The sequence below is a fragment of the Chiroxiphia lanceolata genome, chromosome 6 (genome assembly GCF_009829145.1).
Source record: "Chiroxiphia lanceolata isolate bChiLan1 chromosome 6, bChiLan1.pri, whole genome shotgun sequence".
Lineage (NCBI taxonomy): Eukaryota > Metazoa > Chordata > Aves > Passeriformes > Pipridae > Chiroxiphia > Chiroxiphia lanceolata.
The window spans coordinates 11,089,887-11,116,777 of record NC_045642.1 but is presented as its reverse complement, the minus strand read 5'-3'; the positions used below and the strand labels follow the sequence as shown (position 1 = coordinate 11,116,777).

At 40.0% G+C, this 26,891-nt stretch overlaps 1 protein-coding gene across 2 annotated transcripts in view; it reads left to right on the top strand.

The window, feature by feature from the left end:
* AMPD3 (adenosine monophosphate deaminase 3) overlaps window positions 1-26,177 on the top strand; it is a 32,622-nt gene extending 6,445 nt beyond the window's left edge. For both annotated transcript variants that reach the window (XM_032689999.1, XM_032689998.1), the window contains exons 4-15: window positions 329-494; window positions 2,844-3,063; window positions 5,072-5,201; window positions 12,540-12,734; window positions 12,971-13,102; window positions 13,992-14,155; window positions 15,330-15,456; window positions 16,266-16,429; window positions 18,465-18,585; window positions 20,567-20,740; window positions 21,788-21,898; window positions 22,835-26,177. In XM_032689999.1, the coding sequence (XP_032545890.1) occupies window positions 329-494; window positions 2,844-3,063; window positions 5,072-5,201; window positions 12,540-12,734; window positions 12,971-13,102; window positions 13,992-14,155; window positions 15,330-15,456; window positions 16,266-16,429; window positions 18,465-18,585; window positions 20,567-20,740; window positions 21,788-21,898; window positions 22,835-23,011 (1,881 nt within the window). In that variant the 3' untranslated portion in view covers window positions 23,012-26,177. The remainder of the gene's footprint in view (window positions 1-328; window positions 495-2,843; window positions 3,064-5,071; window positions 5,202-12,539; window positions 12,735-12,970; window positions 13,103-13,991; window positions 14,156-15,329; window positions 15,457-16,265; window positions 16,430-18,464; window positions 18,586-20,566; window positions 20,741-21,787; window positions 21,899-22,834) is intronic.
* Window positions 26,178-26,891: the final 714 nt, after the last annotated feature.

Sequence of the window (26,891 nt, the reverse complement as noted above, 5' to 3'; positions counted from 1 at the left end):
ATTGCTTTGTGGACGCAGTGATTTGTAAAACGGTTAAAGTTAAGGTCAGGTTGTTTTATACTCTTTATAGTAATATATTGGGTAAAAAACATAATCAGATACTCAGTAAATGGGTAATGTATGGTAGGAAGAAAAAAAATTGTGTGTGTTGTTTTGCCTATGGTATTTAAGTTCTGCTTCTATCACTGGCTTCCTGACACCTGGGGCAAGATCCTTATGGTCATACACTAATACTTCTGGGAATTTGGTCTCCTTGTTGCTGGCGTGGAGTCAGTTTGTTGCTAATGGGGCTGTTTTATTTTTGTATTTATCCGGGTTTTCCTTTCAGGTGACAGTTGATGACTATGAACAAGCTGCCAAGAGCCTGGTGAAAGCTCTTCTCATTCGAGAAAAGTATTCCCGCCTTGCCTACCATCGCTTCCCGAGGACAACGTCTCAGTACCTGTGCAGCATGCGGGATGAAAAATGGAAGGTTGAAGATGAAGTGTGTCCAGGTCAATGTCCTTTTTGAAATACTGAATTATATTCTAAAAATTTCAAAATTATTTTAAAGTACAGAATTAAAGCCGTGCACTGCTGTAGTAAAGGGAAGTTGGATTTTTGTGGTGATCTCTTCGGAGTGTCTTTGCCTCTGTGATTTGTTCTGTTAGTGAGTGGAGAATCACTGACAGACCTGAGTTATAAATCCTGGGTCTAGTCTGAAACTTTGAAGCTGTCAAAACTTAAAAACCCATTCTAGACTCTCATTGATTATTTTCTTCTTGCAGCAAATGGGATGTTAAGTAGTACACTTGTGTTCCCCCAGGAGAAAGCTATGTGGATATGGTTTAAAGGGAAAAGTCATCATCTTGGCACACAGAACTAAGGCATAAAAGGGATGATGAGCTTATCTACATCGTAAATGGAAGCATGATACAGACATGCCAGTTAGCAAGCCCTGAGTCAGGAATTTCGCAGGCAGGGTACAGTTGCCAGGTCAAGGCTGGAAGCTGTGTAGTCATATTTGTTGGGCATTCTGCCTGGGTAAATAAACTCTGATCTCTCAACAAGGCTTATTAGGTTGAACATATTCGCCCACTGTATGTCACAAACTATATTTGTCACTTAGGTGGGTTGTGTTGTGAAAGCTTTGCTTGTGTGTTCAGCTGTTTGCACTGCTCGGTTTTGGATTAGCCTGCGAGGAGCCACCTTTGGTCTGTACAGATGTGCCACTGCAGATGTGTCCACTTTGCTGGCAGTTTATTCTCAGCCACGAAGTGACATTTTGAATCAATTACCTTCTGGCTCAGTGGTTGAAAGAGGGTGAATGAATGTGTTTTCAAGTGGTTTTTATCCAGTAAGAGTGTAAAGAGGACAGTATACTGAATATTCAAGACAGGAATATTTTGGAACAGCTGCCAGGGAGATATTTCCAAGCTATTATTACGATAACAACTCTTTTAAAGTTATGATTTCAAACTTACAATGCAAATCTCATTACACAATATCTTAATTAGCACAAGTTTGAGCTAGATAGTTACGAATATTAGAGATAAGAATGGCATCAGTTTATAATATACGTTCAGGTGCTCTGGGTCAATAAAAGGACTGGTTAATTACTTTTCTGTCTTGGCTTAACTGAGCAGGTAAAACTGATAAGACTTGAGCCAAAGAACGTAGTTCAGTTGACATAAATGTAGTCAAGAAGCTTATTTTGTGCTAGTTGCATTAGTAAGATATTGTAAAAGAAGTGATGTATGTTCACTAGCATGAGCGATAACATTTGAGTTCACATGAGCTGAATCTCCTAGACAGAAGTATGTGTGTTTACTTGATTCTTAGGAAAAGAAAACTGTCATTTTGTAAAGGCATTACAAAACCGTGCTGAACAAATCCCAACTGTGCTTCTGGTACTTTCTGATTCTGGTCAAGGGAAAAACTAGAGTTGTGTTGTACTGTCTTTGGCTTCTATGCTTCTTGCTTCTATTCGAAAGCAATTGGAAAAAAAAAAAAAAGGTTTTATTAAAAAAACCCTCAAACAAGACCATCACCACAAAAAAACCCAGCCAACCAACCAACCAAATAAAAGCCCCACCCAAACCACCACAAAATCAAACGCAAACAAACTCCCACAAACCGAAAAACTCCAATCAAAACACAACAGAACCAACTGATTAAACAGGCCCCTCCAAAACCTGCCAACTGGCCACTGCTTTGATGAGAGGGAGAAAAGTCCCCAGTGTTTCAGTCATTTCATTCTCAGCCATGAGTGAGGTGCATTCACTGATGGTCAAGAGGAAGTGGTGAGGGCAGTTGAGAGGGCAGAGGTGAAGCAGGAAGGCACAGCTTATTCTTTCCTGACTGCTGTTCTCACTGTGAGAACAGCTGCATTACTGTGTGGTTAAATACAAACTTCCAAAATTGCTACAGTGAGTCAGAAGCTGAAAAGAAAATAATGAAGGTGGGTATGAAGTCAACAACTATTTTATTGTTTGAAAATCTCAACTGTACTTTTCAACCATCCCAGTTTAAACACTTCTGCAAACTCGTTTTGAAAATTGTTCCATCATACGTTATAAAGAATAGCACTAAATCTGTGTATGCATTGGTTCAGAGAACTCTTATAACATATGACATTTGAATTAAGATAGGCACTTAATTTAGAAAGGGACTGCTGTTCAAACCTGTCAGAATCAAGCTGTGTTGTAACAGCAGATCTTTTATAGTAACTGAAAATGTGATTTTAATGGAAGTATGAAGATCTGCTGGAAATGAAGCACTATAGAAGCAGAAAGTTCTTTTTGTAATTGTTTTGCCTTTTATGTAGGTTATTTCTTCTAAATGTGATGTAAATTTATTTTCAGATTTCCATTCACCCCCAGAAGAAAATGAAGATCCTTACAATCTTGATGATGCTCCAGACAACTTGGATTATGTTATCAAGCTGAAAGGTGGCATTCCCTTTGTTTATGATAACAAGGAAATGATGGAACTCAATGAACCTCGTAGCTTGCCATATCCTGACCTGGAGACCTACACCCTTGACTTGAGCCATGTTCTTGCTCTGATTGCAGATGGTCCAACGTATGTGTCTCTTTTGTTATTCTCTGCCCTTTCAGGCTGCTAGTTACCTTTAGTTTAGTACTTCTCTCTTTTGGGATACTTAAGTCCTCAACATACTCAGTAATGTTTTGTTTTGCCTTTCTTGAGCATTAATGCATCATGGAAGAACTTAAAAGGAGGAAATACGATGCCACATATGGCTATATTTAATTTCTTTGGTGTCTTTGCATCAACCCTGGCAAAATAAGAAGCAGTTAACAGCAAGAAATAGGTCAAATGTTTGCATTCAACTCAAATCTGACCCAAACTTCTTGAAGCAGGGGAACTGAAACTTCCAGTTTCTTCCAGATGTGAAATAACTGCTCATATGCTGTGAAACTGCCTCATGCCTACACAATCAAAATAGGTCCTGAAATATCCCGGAACCATCAAATTCCTGGGAAGTCTCTAAGAAAGTCTCTTGGAAATATACCTGTCTAGTACAGTCACTACAGCCACAGTCATGACAAAGCAGTGTCCTTGCCCAGTGCATAATGAAAGCATGTGCATCCAGTTTTTAAGCTTACTTCCCAGCTGGGGCTTGGAAACAGCATGACCTCAGCACCAGGAAAGGAAAAGAATCCATTTTAGGGTGGAACTAATCAGGAACCCAGACTGTTCTGAGCTGTTTGCCCTCTCTGCCAGCACTGCATTCCAAGTCCTTCTGCCTTGGAGAGATCACCACTGGCAATGTGAACAGTTGGTCACACCTGATGCATTCTTTCCCCCTCGAGTCTGTGTCTGACACCTGTGTCTGTCTGTCTGCCTTGTGCTTTGATAGTGGCAGAGCACGTGGGCTAAACAGACCTGTCCCATTCTTTAGGCCCTTTTTCAAGAGCAAAACCCTGTGCTTCTGCCAGCATTATCAGCACTCCTGCTCCAAATCTGTGCTAGCTTGAGTAGGCTTTAGATACAGTATGCAATGGATAAATGCATTTCCAGTTCCAGTGCATTATATTCCAGGGGACAGATAATGAGACAATAAAAGGACAAGGAGGAAAAACTCAACAAAAGTCATGCTAAAGACCCTTCTTTTTGTAGCTTTAAGTTAACAGTCTTCTAAGGTTTAAGTTAACTGTTAACAGTCTTAACAGGAAGCCATAAGTAAGAAGGGCCTTGGTAGGACAAGTTAGAACACTCAGCACCTTTGGGAATGTAGGAGCCATCATCTGCTCCTTTCACTTCTTCACAGTAAGCTTTTGCAGGCTGATTCCCACTCTCTGATAAATATGCAGAAAGCAAAAGAAAAAGGTCTTTCCAGTAATCCTGTTTCATAAGCTCTTCTTATGGTATTGTTTCCCTGTTTGCAGCAAGTGCTCTCCTCTCAGTTATGCCCATCACACATGAGGTCACTTGGAGATCAAGAACCACTGTTCTTTAATCTTTGCTGCTGGTAAATTGATGAAATCTCACCCCTACTCCTCAGGCTTCTGGTCTCTTGGCTAATATAACCCAAAAAAGATTTCCTGCAGTGGGCAAACAGGGCTTGATCAGTGTGGGATAAAGTGAGACCGTGCTTGAATTGGACTTTCAAAACCGTAATGGGATTTGTGTCCCATTGAGGAGAGACTGCCAACGATAAAGCAGGAAAAAGAAGGCTATTACATTAATAGTGCTACCAAAATATTGTAGAGTCAATATGAATTGACAGATGGTGAAGAGAAAAACCGTGTCATTGGTTAAAAATAGAATGAGAAACATGACAGAAGATGAAAGTCAAGGCAGAGCTCTGAGTAGGCAAGCAGGAACAAAACAGCATGATTTTCTAAAAAGGGCACAAGAAATTATTGTGGAAAAAAAGGTATTTCCACACGATAAATGTGTTCTTAAGGTGTAAAAAAAGTATATCACATCTTATCTTGACTTCTCATATTCAATTGAAAAAGCAAATAAATGTTGAGGATTTTACTGTGAAAACTTCGATGTTCTTTCTCAACTTAAAATACAAGTAGTTTTAAGTTACAGTTAATTTTTGTGTTTTCTTTTGCAGAAAAACATATTGTCACCGGAGGCTTAACTTTTTAGAGTCTAAATTTAGTTTACATGAGATGTTAAATGAAATGTCAGAATTTAAAGAACTAAAGAGTAATCCCCATCGAGACTTTTATAATGTGAGAAAGGTAAGTGTGAAAAGGATTAAAGGCATGACATTGTTTTTAGTAGGAGTTGCAGCAATTTTGCCTTTCTTATGGGAGGTGTAGATGATATGCATGAAGTGGTGTGTGCATACCACTCAATCAAATTAAGTTATTTTAAGGATATTAACATTTTTCTACATGGGAACACTCCAGGAAAATTAACTTGAATGTAAATGGGTTAAATGGATTATGCTAAACTAATTTGTTTACTTATTCAGAATCAAAGGGGCTTAATTGTATGTAGATTGCTTTAAAGCAGTGAAACAGAGTTAATGAAATGAAGCTCACTTGGATTATGTATAAAAATATCCGCATGGAGGTTTAATTAATTTTAATGAACTCACTTAAAGACAGTCAAGTGCATTTTTCTGCTTTCATGTAGGTAAATCCTACTAGACTGTAGTAGGAACAGCTGTATAGATTTTAGATAATTATTGCACTTCATATTGAAAATAGATATTTAAATACATGTCAAAAGGCCTCCCACAGAAACTGAACTGAGGGTTCATGCTGCCACCAGGATCTGGTACAGAAAGTCTGCGAAATATTAAGTAAAAAGATTGTTATTTGAGTCATAGTCTTGGCTGCCTCTGAGATACACTGGGATGTAATTAGGAGACAGGTAGGAAATCAAGGAGCTGATTTAATTTCCTGTCATATTCACACCCATGGGAGCTGTGTTCTCTTCAAAGTGTGGAAGCAACAGTGTTAGGCTGCTTCATTTGCTTCCCTCTCCTGAAGTGAAGAGGAAGTTACTGGAGCAATAATGGTTTGGTTTGATAGGTGAGCTTTCTTCACAAAGCAGTAATTGTTCCTGGTGTTTTTAACCACTTCAGGTCCATTTTGCATTGCTTCTATATGCAAGTGGAAATGGCAATCCTTATTTTGTAACTTCAGGGTTTACTAATCCTTGTTGTTAGGTTTTGGTTAGTACTAGTACATGGAAAAAGTCCTCTTGGCTTTTCCCTGTAGTGTTTAGTGTGCTTGCTGCCTACTGAATGCTTGTTACTGTTGTGATAACAAACTGTCAAAGACAAAATCTGCTAAACAAAAGTGTCTGGTGGCTGTTCCAGTGGCCATCACAAGGGTAGAAGCAGATGAGCTGTCAGGAAGATTCTAATGCATTGCACACTTCCATCTGTTAAGTGTAGGGATGGGAGGATCTGTCAGCTAATTCACTCAAGCAGGGCTCAAGTGGCAGAGACTCAGCTCCTAAATTGACATAACCCTGGACAAGATACTTCCTTGTGCCACATTCAGATGAAACACTTCACTAGCTGACAGGGACTTTAATAATAAAACACATGGTGACTGACACACACAGAGGACAGAGGTGTGGGTCGGGTAACTCCCACAACCAATTCGATTGCTTAGAAGTTGTAATTAACAGGATTGTACTTGCTAAGTTCAGCTTTTGATTTCAAAGCAATTGTCCAGTGTCTCTGGGCGTATCTTAATTACTTTTAAATTATATACTGTTAAATAAGTCCATCTACAAATGGATTCATGCTGTTCAAAAGCACAAAATGTGCATTGCTTCCCCTCTGGCAACACCCACATTCAAGAGAGCAGGAACAAGCTTGCTGTCCTCTGCCAGAGATCATTCCTACTGCCAGTTACTGCTTTAAAAATTCTTGCTGCACAGAGTTAATCTTGCTCAAAGTATTTTTATGAAGCAAGCTTACAAGTAGTATTTTTCTGAAGCGCTCAGGAAAGACAGAGTTCCTGTAAGCCCCCAAATAATCTTTTTTCAGTATCTCTTGCTGACCCAAGTAATGTTTGAAACTGTAACTTCCCTGAAGTGGTTCCTCCCTAATAACAGTATCAGTAGTGAAACTTTTGAAAGCAACACTTCTTGACCTGTGTTTTCAAGTTGTCTCTCTGTTAGTCAATCCTAGACAGTGCATACTGCTCACAAGGAAAGCAAGAAATAAGCTTCACCTTCCAAAAGGGTTGGTGAAGTTATCTATCACACCCCTCAGACACTAACGTGGAGATCCTGGTAAAATCTTGTCTGCTTGTATAAAAGAGCCAAAGTAACTGGTGGAAAATGCCAAAATTAGAACAGTTGTGAATGCAGTGGCAAGGTCAGTCAGTGAACGTGTATTACTGCATTTAGAAAGGTACAGTAGAAAGCTGTAGGATTAATTGCTGACATGACAACCAAAGGTTACTGGTTTTTTTCCCCTGCCCCCTCCCCCTCCTTTTTTTTTCCCCAATTTAATAGATTTAATAGGAGTTTTCCTCCAGTGAGTTCACCTATTTCATAAATCCTGTGTATGTGCATATCTTATGAATTGAACCTAACCAGAGTGCAACCAAAGATATGTTTTGATCAAGATGGACTTGGAAAATTGCGCTTTAATAAAGATGCCCATATTTCTCTAGACAGACAAGAATCCACAGGTGGTAAGACAGTGTGGCTGGCTCCACTTGGCTCCCCACAGGAGGTGGACAACTGTCTATGTAGGACAGTGCTGACTTTAGAGAAGACCCTTGAGTGTGCCACCAGCAGGGCTCTCCCACGTCCTCCAGCTGATGCACAGCACAGTGCAGTCAACACACATTCTCCACATAACTCCTGGTTTGCCTGCACTAGGGAAGAAATTAAGGAATAAGAGTTTAGCTCTATGGCAGACAAACTCAGAACTGGGTTTTAACCTTTGGGTACCAGGGTGTCTTGCTCTCCAAAGCAAGTAGGTGAGGGTTTTTCTTTGAGCAGGGCTTCCAAAACACGTCTGTGCCCAACAGCCTCAGATAATTCAGAGCAGACAGTTAATTTTTTTAGCTGAAATATACCTTCAAATAAAGGACCTACACCTGAATATTATTTTAGTTTTATTAAAATATTGCTAATTGCAGGAGGTTTCCTTCACTGCAAATAGCTTTGATATAATTTTCTAAAGATGAAACAATAACAGCCTAAGCCTCTTCCGATATTCTTTCTCTGTGTAGCCATTATTTCAGTGTGTCAGCAAACCAGACCTGAGGGGACATGTCCTAGCAGTGACCCTTGCATGTCACATTCTCCTGCCCCTAGGCTCCCTCAGGTGCCCAGCCTTGTGTGGCAGTAGAGCTTTGGCTGGGGCTGGGGAACTGGGTGAGGACAAAGGCAGCTGCTGGAGTGTCTCACCCAGCCCTGCTGAGGGCTGTATTGCAATAGCTGGCTGCTGCTGTGACTCACTGTTTGCATTTAGGCTCTTGCAACTGATTTTTTAAAATGACTATTGGTTAGACAAGAAGGAAGTAAATTCTAGCTGGTTTTTATGACCACAGAGTTGAAATACCACTTGTTACTTGTAAGAAAGGAAGTTCGAGTGGGTTTATATAATACTAAATTCTACAGATCTCACTAAATACTGAATTAAATTAACAGATGTCTGCTTTTTAAATATATGATTACAAGCCTCATGAATGAACATTGAATCTGTACCTTAACTTCCCTGAACTTTGATTCATTCTGTTAGCTTCTTTTTTTTTCTTTTTTTAATTTTTCTTTTTTCCTCAGTACCTACTTACTGACTTTGGTGCTGAAATTCAGTTTCATCATATCAACCAATGTGAATGGGAAGACTTATGGGTTAGCATGAGATCCAAAGGGAATGCCCCTGTGCACCTTGGTTAGCATGACATGTGGTGGTGCCTTGCTACTGTTAACTGGCAGCAGAGCTGTATGTTGTGCTTTCTAAGCACTGGGAGTGCTACTTCTGCCCTCCTGTCTTGAATAGATGCTGAGATAAATCCCTGTGTCCACCCTCAGTCTTGCAAGTGAGCACAAACTACGATCAGGTGTAAAGGCATCAATCGTTATAATGCAGAATTTCTGTAGAGACCCTCAAGAAAGCTTTTCCTCTATCCCTTCTTTTAGTAATCAAAGTAACAGAAAAAGAGATTTGTTTCTCTTCACAGCAGTGTATTTTTGTACTTATGTGAATACAAACACTCTGGGGATTGATTCCATGTTTTGCAAGCACAGCCAAACAAGAAGCTGGAGGCACAGGGATTCTCGTCTTGTCTCTCCCGGTTTCTGGGTTGCTCTGGATGCCATAATTATGAATTAGGCAAGATCATGAGCTCTAGGGACTATTTCTGCTGCCAGGAGCATTCCTGCTCTACCCTAGGGCAGAGTATTTTGTGCTTCTGTCATGCCTGTTACAGAACTGCAAGGAGAGAATCGAGCGTGTTGTTGCCATCTTATCTGCAGAGCTAAGGCAGTATGGATGTATTGGTGAGCAGGGAATCTAGCAGTGGGATGTGGAATGATTTCCTTTCAATCCAGCACTGAAGTAAAGCCTGCAGAGGATTCAGTGCCAAGTTCATGCAGCCCAGAGCTCCTGTGTGTTCAGAACACACAGTAGCTGCAGCTGTGGGTACAACTAACCCACACACCAGGAAAGTTCAGTGGCGTTACACTGGGGCGGCCTCGGCATTCCTTTTTGCTGTACTTGCCACTTCTCAGTGTGAATCTAGCTCATGTGCCTAATTCAGGGCAACACTGTGTCTGATATGCACAGATAAGCATCCACAAATAGATATGAGATGGATGTTTTGTGGAGATCTGAGAGACAGTGGAAGGAATGTGGGAAGATAAGGGAGGAGGCAGAGTGGTTTATGGAAGTTGGTGCTGGTGAGACATGATTTGGAGGGCAATGGGAACTCTTTCAAGCTGTAAGTCGTACACAGATGTAGCCACCTTGACTGAGAAGTGTGTGAGCCCAAAGCCTGCAGACAGAAGTGCAGGGATGGGCAAGTCAATAAGGAAAGGAAGGTGGCCCCTTCTTAGTCTGAACTGAAAGGTGCAGAGGAAGAAAGGTTGTCTTCATTACATGGAGAACTGCTGAGTGAAGGGAATTCTACCATCCTTTAATTGCAAGAAAACTGACGTCCACCACTGCTTGAATGATGGAATTAAAAGAATTAAACCTTTATGTTAACAATTGTTTTCATTTTTAAACCGATGCGTTCACTGAAGACATAATGTTGCGTTCCAAGACAGGCTTCTGTTGGTCATTCTGTTTTTCCTTTCGTTGAAGATTAATGTCACCTTGAGTGAAAGGTTTTGTCCTGGGGGGATGGGAGAATAAGAAATGCAATAGGAAATCTGGCTAAAGGCATGCAGCCCTGTTTTTTTCCACTAAGGAGAAACTGGGCTGGAGTGGCACTGTAGCAAATTTGAAAATGCAAGCAGAATGTTTGCAAATAGAAGCAAGTACGCCTTGTGGCAGGGGCTTGTTGCTCCTGGCCCAGAAAAGCTTCAGCTTACTTCATGTAGTATATGAAAAACAAAATAGTAACAGCTTAAAATGGGACTGATTTTGTCTTTTCTGGGGAGAGGGAAGAGGCAAAGGGGGCATTTGTCACTATATGAACTCAGTGTGCTGAAATTCTTTTAGTAGAAGCCTTTCATAACAATGAAATTAGTAACAATCTCTTAGCATGGTAACATTTCAAATAACAACAGCAATAATGACAATATCCCTCACCAAATCAGCCCATCTATGCTATGTCTGAGGATTCTGTGTTCATTTAGCTAGGATTTCACCCTGAATGGTGAAAATACACAAGAGCATAAACAGTAACTTATGATATGCTTGAGTAGCTCAAAGCTCGAGTCATTGAAACCTTCCAGAAAGTTGCATTGCTCCTTAAAAAACAATGAAGTCAAAAAGCTTTGTGATACTTTTATGACTTTTGACTTGAGTCTTACGACTCTTTGTTACTGAAGTTGCTGCTTACTTAAAGGTCAAAATATACTGGGTAATAAAAAAAGGTAGCTAAAGTACTGCATATTCTCTGGGAAAAAAAGCATGAAGGAGATTCAGAAAGGTCTCTTAACTTTTGGGATATATACATGTTTAGGGAGAAGGAGGAGTTAAAAAAACAACAAAGGAAGATCTTGGTTCTCAGAATAAACCTGGTTAGCTGAGTGGAGGGCTGCATGTGATGTGTTTGTGGTGAGTGGAGAAGGTGTCACAGGAGCTCACTGACTGGCAGAGGCAGAGAGAATGATTTCTCAAGGGGAAGCAGGATTTTAAAAGCAGTGCAGCTACTCCCGTGTCATGTGATCCTTGCATACAGGCAAACAAAAGAAACAAAACCCGTCCTTGCTTTCCCTCCTTCCTCTCCTGACAGCAGCGAATTCATGTGGATTTAAATAAAGAGGAAGTGTTGTGTTTTGTTCTGGCTTTTTTTCAAGACTCATTAATTCCAGTGGCTGAGCCACTGCTGAGGCCAGGGCATTCTGAAATTAAATAAACTACACTTACTCAGGTTCCCTACACCTGTATTCTGTGCTTGTGACTTGCTTTTCCTGAATGTTTACAGCTTATGTGGCATCTGTTAACTGTTATTTCAGTCTCCCATACAAGTTGACCAAGTCTAACAGTATTTCACTGATCCAAGAATAGTTTATAGTAAACAAAAAGCTAAACCAGAAAATGTTTATTAACCTGAATAAACTCATGTATAAAATGCACTTGGGCTCAAATATCTATACAAGTGCTCTGAGGACTGTGATATGTTAAGCATAGCTTTTTTTTTTTACTGTTTTAGACACAGTATTATTTATTGTGTGTTAGTAACATACTTTATGTTCTGTACTTTGAGATAGCAAGATGTTTCTTGCTTGTTCATTTAGCTTTAATGTGTCTGGTATATTTGAATTAGGCAGTGATAAACAATTAAGTGATTAGGATTAAGTTTATATTCTGGTCTTTAGTTAGAATATGCACTTCCCTTAGTGTGTGAGGAAATCTAAGAAAAGAGAAGAGATCTGAAAAATAAATCAGCATTATGAGTTGCTGTATTATAATTAAACTTGGAAAAAATAGTGACAAAAATCTCTCATGCGTATGTTCTCTGGTTCTGATGACCTAAGATACTTCATATGGCTGAAATACAAAAATGAACTGTGCTTTTGGAAATGGCTGAGAACTCCAGGTCCTTTCAGTCAGAAAGGATAGTTATAATTGCAGTCTATAACTAGAAAGACTTTGTTGATTCATGAATGAAAAAAAGGATAATAAAGGACCAGGGTGTCCATTAAGGAAGTATCCAATTTAATCTGAACCCAGGGTCTTAGAATGTATCTTGTTGAAAATTTTCTTATTTAAATAGGAAACTATTAATTAAGGGTTACTTTAGTTAAATTCCCCCCAAATCAAAATCTCAGGGTTATGAAACATTTTGATTTGCTTAGGCAAGAATCCATTTATTACTTAAGGAATATTTTAGAAGGCTTTAGTCGCTGTTGTCACTGACATGGATACTTTGCTAACTGAAGTTTATGGATGATAAGCATGAACAACCTTTTGATTTCAGGTTGATACTCATATCCACGCTGCTGCTTGCATGAACCAGAAGCACTTACTGAGGTTTATTAAGCACACCTATCAAACGGAGCCCGACAGGATTGTTGCAGAGAAAAAAGGCAGGAAGATGACTTTAAAGCAAGTCTTTGAAAGCCTTCACATGGACCCCTATGACCTCACTGTGGACTCTTTAGATGTTCATGCAGTAAGTCTAGAAAAATGACAAAATAAATGAGAAAAAGAGACATTTTCTAAGTGTGAAACTCTAGGTTCTACAGTTTTTGCGTGATAAGTTATTAAATCAGAATTTGACTACATAGCATGTCTGAAGGAAGTTTGCACAGGCTTTTTCTTTTTGTGCCTTTTATTGCTAGGCAATTTAATTTATAAACTATTGCGTGTTCTTAAAACCATGGTTACTTGGGTTTTTTCCTCCTCCAGGGTCGTCAAACATTTCATCGATTTGACAAATTCAATTCCAAGTACAATCCAGTTGGTGCCAGTGAGCTGAGGGACTTGTATTTGAAAACTGAGAACTATATTGGTGGTGAATATTTTGCTCGTATGGTCAAGGTAAATAAGTTTCAAGCTTTTCCAGCTGTAGAGAAATGAAGGTTTGGAATAGATTTGTGATGGCATTTGTGTCTAGAGGTAACACTGTGGTTAAGTGATTCCAAGTACCGATCTCGCTCCAGCAATTCCTCAGAGAAAGACTCTGCTAAGTCAGCCCCTGCTGCTTTCTGAATATTTTGATGAGTTGGAACATGCACATAAGCTGTGTATGAGCTCAAAGCAGAGCTGTGGGCAGTTTCAAACTAATGGAGAGTGGCCGAGGGTCAAATCACTGGCTTAATATTTTGTTAGGATGTAGTTGGTTAGTGGTAGCTGCTGGGGAAGGAGGAGCTAGGGAAGTGCCTCTTCAGAAATCTCTATCTGCACATGCCTGCAACAGGCTTCAAATTAATTTCTCAGAACAAGAAAATCAGTAGTTTTCGTGATGTAGTGTCACCTCTTCTTAAATGCATAGAAGTACTTGTCTAAAATGAATTTCCTTAAAATTGCTTACTACCATGGATTCTGGGTCAGATCCTCAATTGGTCTGCATATTTTATGTAGACATTTACTGCAGTTTAAATAGTGTAACTCTGATTTACCAACTTTAAACATAGGCCTGACAAGGGTGTTAGTAATAACTGCACAAGAATATTGTCCTCTAAATCTAAGTGTTAGTTATACTCAGTTATATATACGGTTATACTCAAATGACATGAGATAGCTTGGTGGTAGATTATTAAGATGCCTAAAATAAAATAATAGATTAGTAGACATGAGATTCCCTTTATTTTTAAAGGGTGTCAATACAGTTATGTCTGGTCTGAGGAAAATACAGTGATAAATCTATTACTAGCTGTAAATGATCTTCAGTATCCATATTAAAGCAAATATATTTATTACTTACTAGGAAGTAGCCCGTGAACTAGAAGAAAGTAAGTACCAGTATACAGAACCCCGCTTATCCATTTATGGACGGTCTCCAGATGAATGGCTGAACTTGGCAAAATGGTTCATTAAGCATAAAGTTTATTCCCCTAATATGCGCTGGATAATTCAGGTTCCCAGAATCTAGTAAGTAATCAGGAGCTCTTGGTAATTTTCATAGTTTGAAATCATACCAATGACTTTATTTCTGATAATATTTAGATGGCTCATTAGCCGTCCTGTAGTTCTATTTGTAAGCAATAGCTTGGGGAATTTATTTTTGGCCGTTGGTGCAGTTTTCCTGACAGTCTGGGGGTGGAATAGAGGAGATGGGGTTTGAATCTACTCTTTATGAAGCTACTCGAAACTACTGTGAATTATTTGTAAGTCTGAAGACACTGAAACCAAAAATTACAACTGGGTGAAATCAAACTGCATTCAAAGGCAAGTTAAAATATAGTTTACTAATGAGATAAATCAACTCCATAAATCGATTCCATGAAGGAGTAGAAAATGCTCTGTAAAATTGTTACCGTCAAGATGGGTGACTGAATGACAGCGAACTTGGAAACACAACCCAGACTGATGATTTGCAAGCTTAAATCAGTATCAGTTTTTCTTAGTTTTTAAGCATCCTTTGGGATTTCATTGTTTCCAATACTGTGTATTGTAATACAGTCTCCCCTGATAATCTTGTCAGCCTTAATAGCTGAGCTTCATGTTTGGAAATGGCATCGTTGGAATATGAGTGGAGACAGAGCTGTCACAGTCACATATATCCCCCAGAGTGACTTTCTCACTGGGGAGAAAGTTTCTCTCCTTTAATTTCTTACATAGCAATTTCTTGCATACGCAGTGCAGTTGGCACTTGGAGTCCAGGTCATGCCCTTAAGGGCTCACAGAAGTACTGTCCCTCTTTTCTGAGGGGCTCACTACAGCAGAACATTCTGCTTTCATTTGGAGTAGTTACAGCCCCAGAAAACAGCAGCTTTCACGGGAGGTAATTCCTTATCTCCCATTAGTATTTGGGTTGCTGTAAGGGAAAGGGTCACCAAGGCAGCAGGTTGTTGTTAGACACCATCTACCCCTGCATACTGCCTCTATTTTTGGAGCACTTGAGGGCTTCAGCAGAGCCTGGATGAAGCAGAGTGCCAGGCAGTGCAGGAAAAAGAGCACAAAGACGATCCCTGCCCTGACATAAACTTTGAGTTTCTGAGTCCTGGTGGAACTGAAGCTGTAGAATATACACAAATAACAGAAAATATGAAAGTGGAGGAAAATGCAAGCTAATTAAAAAATACGTCTATTTTTTCCCCTTCAGTGACATATTTAGGTCTAAAAATATTCTGCCTAGTTTTGGGAAGATGTTGGAGAACATCTTTTTACCTTTGTTTGAAGCAACAATCAATCCCAAAGACCACAAAGAATTGCACCTATTCCTTAAATATGTAAGTATGTTTGGGTTTCGTGTCTTATATGAAATGGATCCTCTTCTACTCATAATTCTTTTTTCATCCACAGCTGTTCCCAAACACTAAAAAAGTTTCCTTCTCCATGGATTGCTTGTATTATTAGATTATTTTATTGCTTGTAATTTAATAGAAGTCTGAGTGAGGTCCTGTTGTGAAATAGTTGCTGTTTGTTTCCACTGAAACAGCTCAACAGCTATTTATTTGTTCTTTCAGCCATGACCAAAAATGTTTGCATGCTCTCCTGCATCTCAGTCCAGGATGTGTACTTGGAGCTTTCCTCTGGGACTGGCCTCCAAAAGAGAGGCAGCTGAAAGGAAGCATTGTGTAGATCCTGGTGGAAGTCAGGAGGGAGGTGGGGATGTTGCTGCTGGGACGAGGTTAAGAGAGACATGTCTGAGTGTGCCCCAGATTGGAACTCTGAGGTTTCCTGGGAGCCTCTGGCCTTCAGCTGCTTATCAAATAACAAATCAAAGGATTATAGTCTGGATCTGAGGGAGTCCTACAGCCCTGTAAGCCCCCACAGGAGCCTGAAGGCTTTTGTGCACCTGGGCTTCCCGTTTGTCTCAGAACTAAAAAATGGGTGAAACTTCTTTCAAGAAAACATGTTATTCCTGCTGTCTGCATGGCATGGTAGGAGGGCAGGGCAGCAGGACTGCTGGCACAGGAGGGAGATGAAGGAAGAGGGAGTGGAGGCTTTGTTCAAGCAAGTCCTGAAACAAGGGTAAGTGACATTTGAAATCTGCTTCTTGAAAACCCTGATTTCTGTGAATCTCTCCTCCCACCAGGTGACTGGCTTTGACAGTGTTGATGATGAATCCAAGCACAGTGGCCATATGTTCTCTGACAAGAGCCTTAACCCTGACCTCTGGACCAGTGAGAAGAATCCCCCATATAGCTATTATTTGTATTATATGTATGTGAACATCATGTTGCTGAACAACCTTAGGAGGTAAGTAGTCATTTTTTTCTTTTTGCAAGCTTCCAGAAAATCAGTATCTTGGTCTCTAACTACATGTTTAGATTACATATCTTCTGAAGCAAAGGTTATTTTGAATTATTTTAGAGAGTCCAAGAGGAGTATGTGAGTTATTTTGAAAATACTAACTACAAAACTAACTCAAATGAAATACTCAGAAATTGTAAAGTCATCAGATTAATATCTTGGTTTGATATTTGTGTGTATTTTTGTGGGTTTTTTTAATTCCTTAAAGCTGAATATATCAAGCAAAACAAAAGAAGAAACCCCACAAAGCTGACTTACTGATCTTTGCTTGGTTTCACAGTGGATTTCCGAATATAATGTACCTGCCTCTTGGTAGCTTCCTAGCAATTTAAGAGTAATTTAAGTTCTGTTGTGAAATACTGGTTTAAGGGCTGCTGCTATCAGACAAAGTAGGACACAATTATAAACTGCACCTCTAGCTAACTTATTTTAGCATGCTTGTTGAGTCACTCAGTTTTACTACCTCTGAGCCCAGTGTCTGGGCAAGTAATGCAGGGAGTTACACTACTGACTGTGAGGTCAGACTGTCAAAGCAGGTTTTGGCATCAGGCTCAGTAAAGCCTGAAATTCAGCGTGAGGTTATGTTGCTAAATTTGCAGCTGACTCACTGAGTGACCTGCACAACTGACTCCAACTGAGGCACAGTGAGGTTGTCCATTGATCTGATGGTGCCATCACTTACCTTGCAAGGATTTGCTTCATCATTATTTGTAAAATGTTTGGGGATTTTCTCACAAAAGGTGCATAGATTTGTCATTTTACCATTTCATCCAAGTTAACATTTAAAATGTTAGTTTTTCTCTGCCACTGCTACTTCAAGCATTTCTTTCTCTATCATCCTATTTGATCCAAACTCATAATAAGACCACCCACCTTAAATTACCTTGTATGTGCAACAAACAGGCCTGGTTGTTAGTTTTAATTCTGTAATGGAAAGGACACACTGAGACATGACTTAGTTATCTAAGTCATCCTTTTCTCCTGACTTCCTTTACATTCTCTGTAGTCTACATGCTTTTTCTATTCCAAAGACAGATTCTGTCAGAACTTACACATTTCTTTTTTACCTCAAGGTCATTTCAACTACTGTTTTAAAATCCCCCCCGATAATCATTAAATATTCTTTACAGCTACGTGAGGTAATGACACAATTCATCAATGAGTCAGTAAAACTGTTCACCCTGTTAAACATACTGAGCATTTGAGTCCAGACAGCCAGTCCATGACAAGACTGTTGTATACTTTTGGTGGTATTAGTGAGGATGGATTAATTACATCCTCACATCCATTTTCAGGAGAAATGTTACTAAACATCTGTCCTAGAATTGCCTTATACTGTAGCACTCTTTGTTGAAATTCTTTGTTTTGAACATCTCCAAATACTTATGGGACATTTGTCTACACTGAATAACAGGGTCCATTAAAACCTAAAACCCAACGTCGCTGTTAGTATAGATGATAACATAATTCTAGAAATTACAGTCTAGTGTAATACCTAACACTCCTGGGTCATCTCTGCTTCTCAGGGTGTGGTTTTATGCTACACTTAACCTGGTGAGATGGCAGGTTCTCTTCACACAGGTAGTGTTAGGTAACTCTTGGCAATGTGCTTTCACTTCTTCCCTCATTTTGAATGAGGAATTTCGCGCCCACAAGTTGCATGGCTTCACTTAATTTTCCATCTGTCAGCTCCCTCAACTGAATTCTGTTCAGTAACTGTTCACCCAGTAGCCAGACAAGTGCTAAATGAGGTGTAACTGGGGCAGGAAAGAAGGAGGAAGACACAAATATGTCAGGGGGTGGAAGGGGCCCCTTTAGACAGCAGCCCACAGGTAGGCCTGATTAGATGTCACGTCCAGCTATGACAATGTGTAACTTTTAACTTTCTTCTGCTAAGTTACCACATTAATGACAATTATATACCAAACAGATAAAGAACAGTGCATTTTTTGTGAGTGGAACTTGCTTTTAATCTCCTCAGGGAAAGAGGCATGTGCACTTTCCTGTTTCGCCCTCACTGTGGAGAAGCTGGGTCTATCACACACCTTGTGTCAGCCTTCCTGACTGCAGACAACATCTCTCATGGATTGCTCTTGAAGAAGGTATTGTTTGGTTGCTCACCTAAACTAATCACTGTGTGCTTAGGCATCAGTCACTGGTTCAAACAGCAGCCACCAAACTGACTTTATCTGGGCACCCCACATTAGTTATTGGGCTGCCCCATTAATTAACTTTCTTAGCAAGGCACAAGTAACTCCTCAGTTTGGTCAAAAACTCCACCTGGAATAGTGCCGGGGGCTCTGGGGACCCCAACACAAGAACATGTTGGATCTGCTGGAGAGAGTCCAGAGCAGGCCATGAAGATGTTCAGAGGACTGGAGCATCTCTCCTATGAGGAAAGGCTGAGAGCTGGGGTTGTTCAGCCTGCAGAAGTGAAGGCTCCGTGGAGACCATGTAGCACCTTCCAGTACCTAAAGGGGCTTTGAGAGAGCTGGAGAGGGGCTTTTCACAAGGGTAGGCAGTGATAGACAAGGAATAATTGAAAAAGGGCAGGGTTAGATTAGATATTGGGAAGAAATTCTTCACTGTGAGGGTGCTGAGGCACTGGAACAGGTTGCCCAGAGAAGCTGTGGATGCCCCATCCCTGGAAGTGTTCAAGTCCAGACTGGATGGGGCTTTGAGAAACCTGGTATAGTGAAAAGCGTCCCTGCCCACAGCAGGGGGGTTGGAAATAAATGATGTCTAAGGTTCCTTCTAAACCAAACTATTTCTTGATTCAATGAAATAAATAAGTTCAACTGAACTTCCTATTTCTTAAGCTACAAAAAGAGAGCTTTTCCTAAGCATGTATTTTAAAGCTATGTCTTTACAGGGAAGATCAACTGTTCAGATATGTGAAAGACTTGGCAGCACCTGTTTTTGGTTACTCCAAGCAGAGCTAAAATTACACAGAAAAAATTCAAGACTTGTTACTACACTCTGGTTTAGGTCCCAGAAGAGCTTAAGGAAAGCTCTGTTTTTTTCTGTACAGGGACAAAGGTCATATTCCCTGACTGGCATTTCTGTACTTCAGGGTTCATTCGGGGTTTGATTATTTTGATCAAGAAATTTAACCCAGCTGAACAACACAGCAGTATTTTAGACAGAACTTGACTGTTATGACAGAACAAACGTTATAATTCCTGGCACAGTAGTTAATAAAAACCATCACTCAACTCATCTGCAGGGCACTGTTTCATAATTAAAATAATTGGTCAGTGGGTGGCAGACTTGCACTGAATTTACTGTAATTTTTTAGAAAGAGTTCCCTTATAAGTTGGATTTTTTTTTTTTTTGGTTAATGCTGGAAAAATCTTCGTATTTTTCAACATATCCAAGAACAAAGAAAAAGTTGGCCTAAAATCATGTCTGATACTATGCTCACAACTAGTAATTCCTAAAATTTAGTACTAAGGCTGTGTGTGACCAAAGCATTCTCCTCTTCACTCTCTCCTGTTTGACCTGGTGCAATAAGCTGGCATAGCAGATACTGCAAATAATAACACTCATAAAGGCACTTTTTAGGTTCCTAGGTTGGTTAAGGCAAAATAATAATAAAGATGAGGCAATCACAGATCATTTATATTACGTACAACAGCAACACATGCCTTCTAATCAATTAAAACTTCTTTTGCTCCTAAAATTGACCTATTGGACTGCAGCTTTGAAAATAACAAATTGCTTAGCAGTTCCTGTACATCTGTTGTGCATGAATTTCAGGTTTTGGGGGAAGGCATACAGTTAGTATCAAATACAGTGCCAATATAATATAATAGTTATATACATTTACTAATCGACAGTAGTATTACATCACCTTGATTTTAAAAAGGTGACATATATTGAAGAGTGTAAATTATTTTTAAAAAGATCAGTAACATTTAAAATTCAGACTTTTAAGTATTTTCTAGAGAAGTCAGGGTTTAATGTCAACTTTTTTTATCTTAGTCCTCCCTCTGTAGTGCTGTTTCCATTTTATCCAAAAGAAATCCTTCTTTTTTTCATTATCCCATAGCACCATTAAATGCCAACTGTGTTGTTTTGCAGAGTCCTGTCCTCCAGTACCTTTATTATCTTGCACAAATACCCATTGCCATGTCTCCACTTAGTAACAACAGCCTATTCCTGGAGTACTCCAAAAATCCACTAAGGGAATTTCTCCATAAGGGACTGCATGTCTCTCTCTCCACAGATGATCCGATGCAGTTTCATTACACAAAGGTAAGAGTTGTAAAAAAGCATTGGCTTTGAATTTGGCAACAGTACCATGCAGGTCCAGAATGACCTGGAAGCTCTTTTGTATCTGTGCTTAGGATACAGTGTCATGTGTTTCAGTCACTTCATTCATTCCTCTTCCTCATTTTCAGGCAGTGTTAGGCTTCAGAGGGAGATGTCTGATTTCCTAATTATGTATCTTTTGTACTCTTGCCTCTCCAGTGTTGGCTGTTGAAGTATAGAATGAAGGATGAGGCTGAAGGGAGGTTTGAGCCTTCATAAACAAGCCTCTAGAGTGCCAGGAAAGTCCAGTTTCCTTACTAATAAATCTGGGGAAGTACATTACAGAAACATGATGTGGAATCTCAAGATGATATATGAGCTGTTTGCTCACTGAACTGGAACAGATTCTTGCCCTTGGGTGGCCTGGCAGGACCTGGTCACTGGTTCTGATGGCCTCATTTTGTGCTTGGCACCGACTGGAGTCGTGCTGTGCCACAGCCACTGTGTCCCGAGGACAGGCTGAGCTCTGGTGTGCTGTACCCGGGCTGGCTCCTGGCCTGGGACCTGTCTCTGCTGGAAAAGACTCGGTGTGGATGTCCCACAGCACCAGCCCAGTCACACCAGTGTGGAAGGGCCTCAGCTGGGACAGCCCCCGAGAGCCACACCTGGTGTGCAAGGGCCGGAGCGAGACACTGCCCTGCTACCTGTCCATGTGCATATTCAGTGAAGATTTAGGTCCTCCAAAGTGTTTATATACCCTGGGATCTCCTCTGGAATTGCCTAATAAATGCCTCTAAGGATCTGGACTGCAGGCTGTAATTTCTTAGACTAGGACAACTGGATCCCCCGTGCCTATTAGTTCTTTAACAGAAGTCCTTGGGAAACTTGAAATAAACAGTTATGTTCATAGTAATTGTGATTTTAAAGTTTTAAACTTCTAATTTTTCACAGCTGTCTAAAGAGCATGTATAAATTCCTTAATTAGTAATGAGTACATATTCCCATTTATATCTTATTCACATGTAGTTTAAATGTATTTTGGTGCTACAGGAAGCTCTCATGGAAGAATATGCCATTGCAGCCCAGGTGTGGAAACTAAGTACCTGTGACTTGTGTGAGATAGCCAGAAACAGTGTCCTACAGAGTGGATTGTCAGATAAGGTAATTATGGCTGGAAAATCCCTTTTGGGAATGTTAGGACAGGTTGGAACTGAGCAGTCAGCAGTCTGAACACTGAATAGCAGGTGCTTCTGTGGTGTATTTATGCACATCCCTGTCCTCTTTTCCAGAAATATTCACAGACTATCTGCTATGCAGTCTTCCTTATATGTAAAGTATTAATGTTACTTTTCCCCTTTAGCTTTGTTTTGGAATTCCCAAAACATACAGAGAGACCAGATGCCTGTTTAAACTCAGTTCTGTCTCCAGTTCCAAACTTTTAATTATTTGGGTGATATGTCATTGCCAGTAATTTTATACATCATGTCTTGCATTAAGTAAAAACAAACTGCCTGTCATAAGCAAGACATATTTTTCCTTAGAAGAGAGAACTACAGAAAATATTCCTGTTTAGATAGGCAGTCAGATTAGATTAAATCCCCTTTTGGCTTTAAAATTCTATACAGCCAAGGCTTTCTCTAGGACTTATTTTAGAACATCCTCTTGTCTGTCACTTTTGAACATCTCTCTCGAGGAGCTGTTATGTGAAGGGATTTCAGAAGTATATTCTGTTGTTTCTTCCAATACTCCCTTAGTGACAACTACTCGTTTTCCTCTTGTGCAACATCTTGTGCAACAAAGGAAACCTAAGCCTCTTTTTGACCTCTTACATGAAAGATGTAGCAGTGAAGGCCAAACACTAGCACCAAGGGTTTTAGCAAGCCAGACTGAGTGCACTTCTGAGTGATTATAAGTATAAATCTTGGCCTTAAAATCTCCAAAACTGGTTAAGACTCTGAAGTAGAGTTCAATGGCCAGCTGGTCAAAGCTGCTCTTTTCACTTGTACTGGACTCACTCAACTAACAAACACTCATTTCTGCAGTAAATCAAAGCAGTTGAACTGACTTCTTCCTTTTCGCATTTAATCCCGTTCACAGGAAAAACAGAAGTTCTTAGGGGTGAATTATTGTAAAGAAGGGCCTGAGGGAAATGACATTCGAAAGACAAATGTTGCACAGATCCGGATGGCCTTCAGGTACGAGACACTGTGCAATGAACTGAGTTTCCTGTCCGATGCCATGAGAACAGAAGAGATTTCTACTCTGTCAAAGTAGCTACGAACTCACAGAAACCAGAACATTTCACCCCTACGCAGGATAAGATGCTAATTAACATCAAATCATCTGTCTTTGATGCTACCAGGACAGAACTGAGCAGTACAGAGAAAAAACAGAGTATCTGTGGAAGGTAAACAGCGTTTGCTGCTGTCTTCTCCTGCATTATTCTCATTGCAAAGGTTTCAGTTTCCAGGAACATTAGGCTTTTTAAAATTGCTGTAAATATTAAATGCAAACTTAGAATCATGTAATATTTGTTTCATACTGTCTTAACTGTGCCCTGCATTGTAGCTTGGGAAACAAGAGAGAACATCCACAGTGCATCTGTGACATGCACCTGAGGATGCCACAGATGCTGACAGTACACACGCACCTGGCTTTGTCCTGCAAACCTCAGTACCAATCATGGCATTCAGCACTCCTAAGTTTAACCCTTTATTCATTAACACTTTGTATGGGGTGCATAATTTTAAGGCTACCCTTTCATTCTGGAGGGTGTTCTGACACAGTTTTTAACTTAATGTTTCAGCAGTTATATTGGAAAACAAGGAAAACCAAAATCGGGTAATCTTGTTCGGTGACTAATTAATTACTTCCTGTTATGTAGGATGTCAGTGAAGAACAACAGATGAATGCTTTTTAATCTAGCAAGTACAAAACATGGTGTCAAAATCACTATTGTACACTGTAATGAGCCTAATTATATCATGACAAATTTTGCCTTGAAAGTTGACAACACTTTTTTTATTGCTTTGTAATGGGAATATGTGGATATGCCAGTTCAAATTACTTAGAAGTTTATGCAGATAATTTTGGTTGCATGTAAAGGGAAATTTTTTACTTGAAAAAAGGAAGTGTTCTTATGAATCAGTGGTAGAAACACCAGACCTGGGTTCTGGTCCTACTTCTGACATATTTTTACACCTTTGTTTTAGTCTGTATTTTAGTCAATCGGAGCTGAATGGGAAGTCAAGCTGTCTATTTATACAGAAGTTATTCCACTTGGAATCTGTCGTTTCAAATCATGTCATGTTAAACTATTTATTTGTGATGGAGCAGTTAGTAAAATACAGCTACTGGAATATTTATCACTTTTAATCTCGTTTCTATTTGATCATCCTTAAGACACAGTACTACTCATTCAGAAAGGATTAAAGGTAATACCATGATGGCATCTGTGTATTGTAAAAGCTGCAGTAGTTCCACAGCAAAACAGACTCGAGGCCAGGGGCAGCAGTGGGTCCTGTGAGTCCAACCTTGCACTGCTCAATTCAAAGGCCTGCAAGTCCCTAAGGTAGGACCTTTTTTAATGTACCTGCTGTCCTGAACGGTGATTGCAGGGAAATGGCACTAAAGGGAAGGAGGAATGAATTCCTTATCACCTCCTATAGCTGTGCAGCCCTGCAAGAGCCCCATGAGAGAGAGAGAAACCTAAAGACTGTTAGGAAGCAGCCTGGAAATAAGGCTGCTCCGAGGGAGATCGAGACACAGGAGCAGAGTTCTGGCCCTCCAGTCACCATCACAGGCAGCCAGTGTCATGCACAGGGACCTGCAGTGATTGCACACGTTCTTCATCCAAAAACAGGGCTGCACACAGGTGGTGGGAGACTGGACTTAGGCTCTTCAGTGCCCCAGCATAACGTCTGCAGTGTACAACTAGTGCCAGGTTTTCTGTTCCTTGTACACCTAAAAATCACGTGCAACCATGTAATGCTGCTCAACTGTATGAGAATAAAATGGTCCAAAGTTCTTAGTCAGCAGTGCCTGTTGGCCTCACTGTTAGAAACTTTAGCAGCTCATATAAAGCAATCTCGGGATTGGTGAGTGTAATTGTTCTTAGGATGAAGTCTGAAAACATGGTTCAAGCATTTTAGCTGCATAAAATGCAGATATCTTGTTTTCATCAGTACAACTTCCTAATAAATTTTTATCAACATAACATAATTTACTTGGGAAAAGCATCTGCATCCAGGCTAAATAAGCAACACAACTGGTTGAAGAATTTCAGTTTTAAGTATTTCCATCTGATAAACATTGCTTTACTCGGGTTGTTTTACCTGAAGATCACTATCAGTGTTGCTTTTGTTGTCACATTTCTTACTACTATACCACATTTATGTATGTTTAATACCTTTTCAGCTTTCCTTACCTCAAACACATCAGGTTTTAATACGTCTGTAGCTCTTATTAAAAAAAAATAAAAAAAAGGAAAACTGGATTTGAATATTCAGTTGATGGACAGGAACTGGGATTTTGACAATAACCACAATAACACAGAAGTGGTCACGACCCCAAGTTCTGCTTTCTGTGCTTCCTTGTGTGCTGCTTTTAAGGATAAACTGGGCTAATAGCATTATATTTGGGGAAACAAAGCAACATCCTTTCAAGCTTCCACTACTACATCTCTTCTGGTCATCTGTTAATTAGGCAAAAGTTATTCATTCCCAAGTTCAGTTCTTCATCTTTGCCGCTTTTTCTTTTTATAAAGTTGCACTTTTGTGCTAATGGGAGGCTGCTCCCAATAACCTCGTGGTCTCAGCTGTGGCTGGAATGAAAGGGAGATCCAGTGTGAGTCACTGCTGTCCACACTGGCTCAAAGGCAGGACAGGGCAGTGGCTCATTCCTCCCAACAGTGCTGAGGGTCAAACCTGGTTACAACACAGCCTGTTTGACTCACACTGAAAGGGACTGAAAGAACATCACTGTGGGTGGGGAATGGGGTAAATGTGGCTTCAGACTGGAAGAATATCCTGTTTTCTCTTATTTGCACTGGAGGTAAGGTTCAAACATTATTCAAGACTTCCTTAAATCTGTTGGCTCAGAGCATTTTATACCTTCACCTGAAATGGTTAATTATGGTTATTTGATGTTTACAGCCTATCTACCTGAACAATTTCCAGTGATTCTTTTCTGTTCTGTTACTTTAGCAAACTTCAGGCATTTGTTCTGCTATGGGATAATAATTTTTTTTCTCACCCCATAGTCACCTTATCTTCTCATATCATTGTTCTTATGTGGCTAAACCTTTCTGTTCTCTTTGCCTAGTTAAAATGCAAGTCTGAAAAGGTGTCTGTAAAAACTGCTTCTTCTTTCTGTGCCTGGGTTAAATGATGTTTATCTTTTGCCTCTTGTGGAAGCATTAAACTAATGAATTGTCAAGGAATATGGTTACATTTTTTTGTGTGCGTACCTCTCAAAAAAAGTCCAGCTCCTCAAAATCTCCACATTTGAGTAGAGCTGAAAACCTGTGCAATTCAACTGTTAGCAGTACAGGAGACTAAACCAAAGTAAAGGACTACCACAGCATGAAAACTGAAAAACACCCCAGTGGAGAGAAAGAAGATCACAAGCAATATTTTAGGAAAAGGTGCTAAAAGCTTAGCTGAATTAAAGCTGTTAATGAAAACCAACTGTTCGGACCTGGCATTAAGTTCTGAAGCTGAAACTGTGTTGTTGTCCCCCCTCTCTGTGTTGTTGTGCCCACCCCGGTTCCCTGATCATCCAAACTGGGCACCAGGGTAGGGCATGGAGCAGCTCTTCCTGATCCTACAGCCTCATCTGGGCATTGAACTGCGAGTCAAAACACTGAGTTTGGGAGCAGCAAAGCCGTGCTGACACCCACAGCAGTGAAACAGCAGTGCTGTGGTTCTGTGAGCACCTCAACAGCTTTATCTGACAGAACACAACTAGGAAGCCAACAAGTGACAGATTTAAATAGATGGTATCAACACAGATATCCTGCTGCAGTCAGGATGACTACTGAGAAATTTAGCACAAGCTACTTCAGTAAGAAATGTTATAAGGATCCTTAGATGAAGATTAAAATCCAGTACACAACCCCCTTATTTCAGTATGTGAGCAGCACCAGTGAAGCACA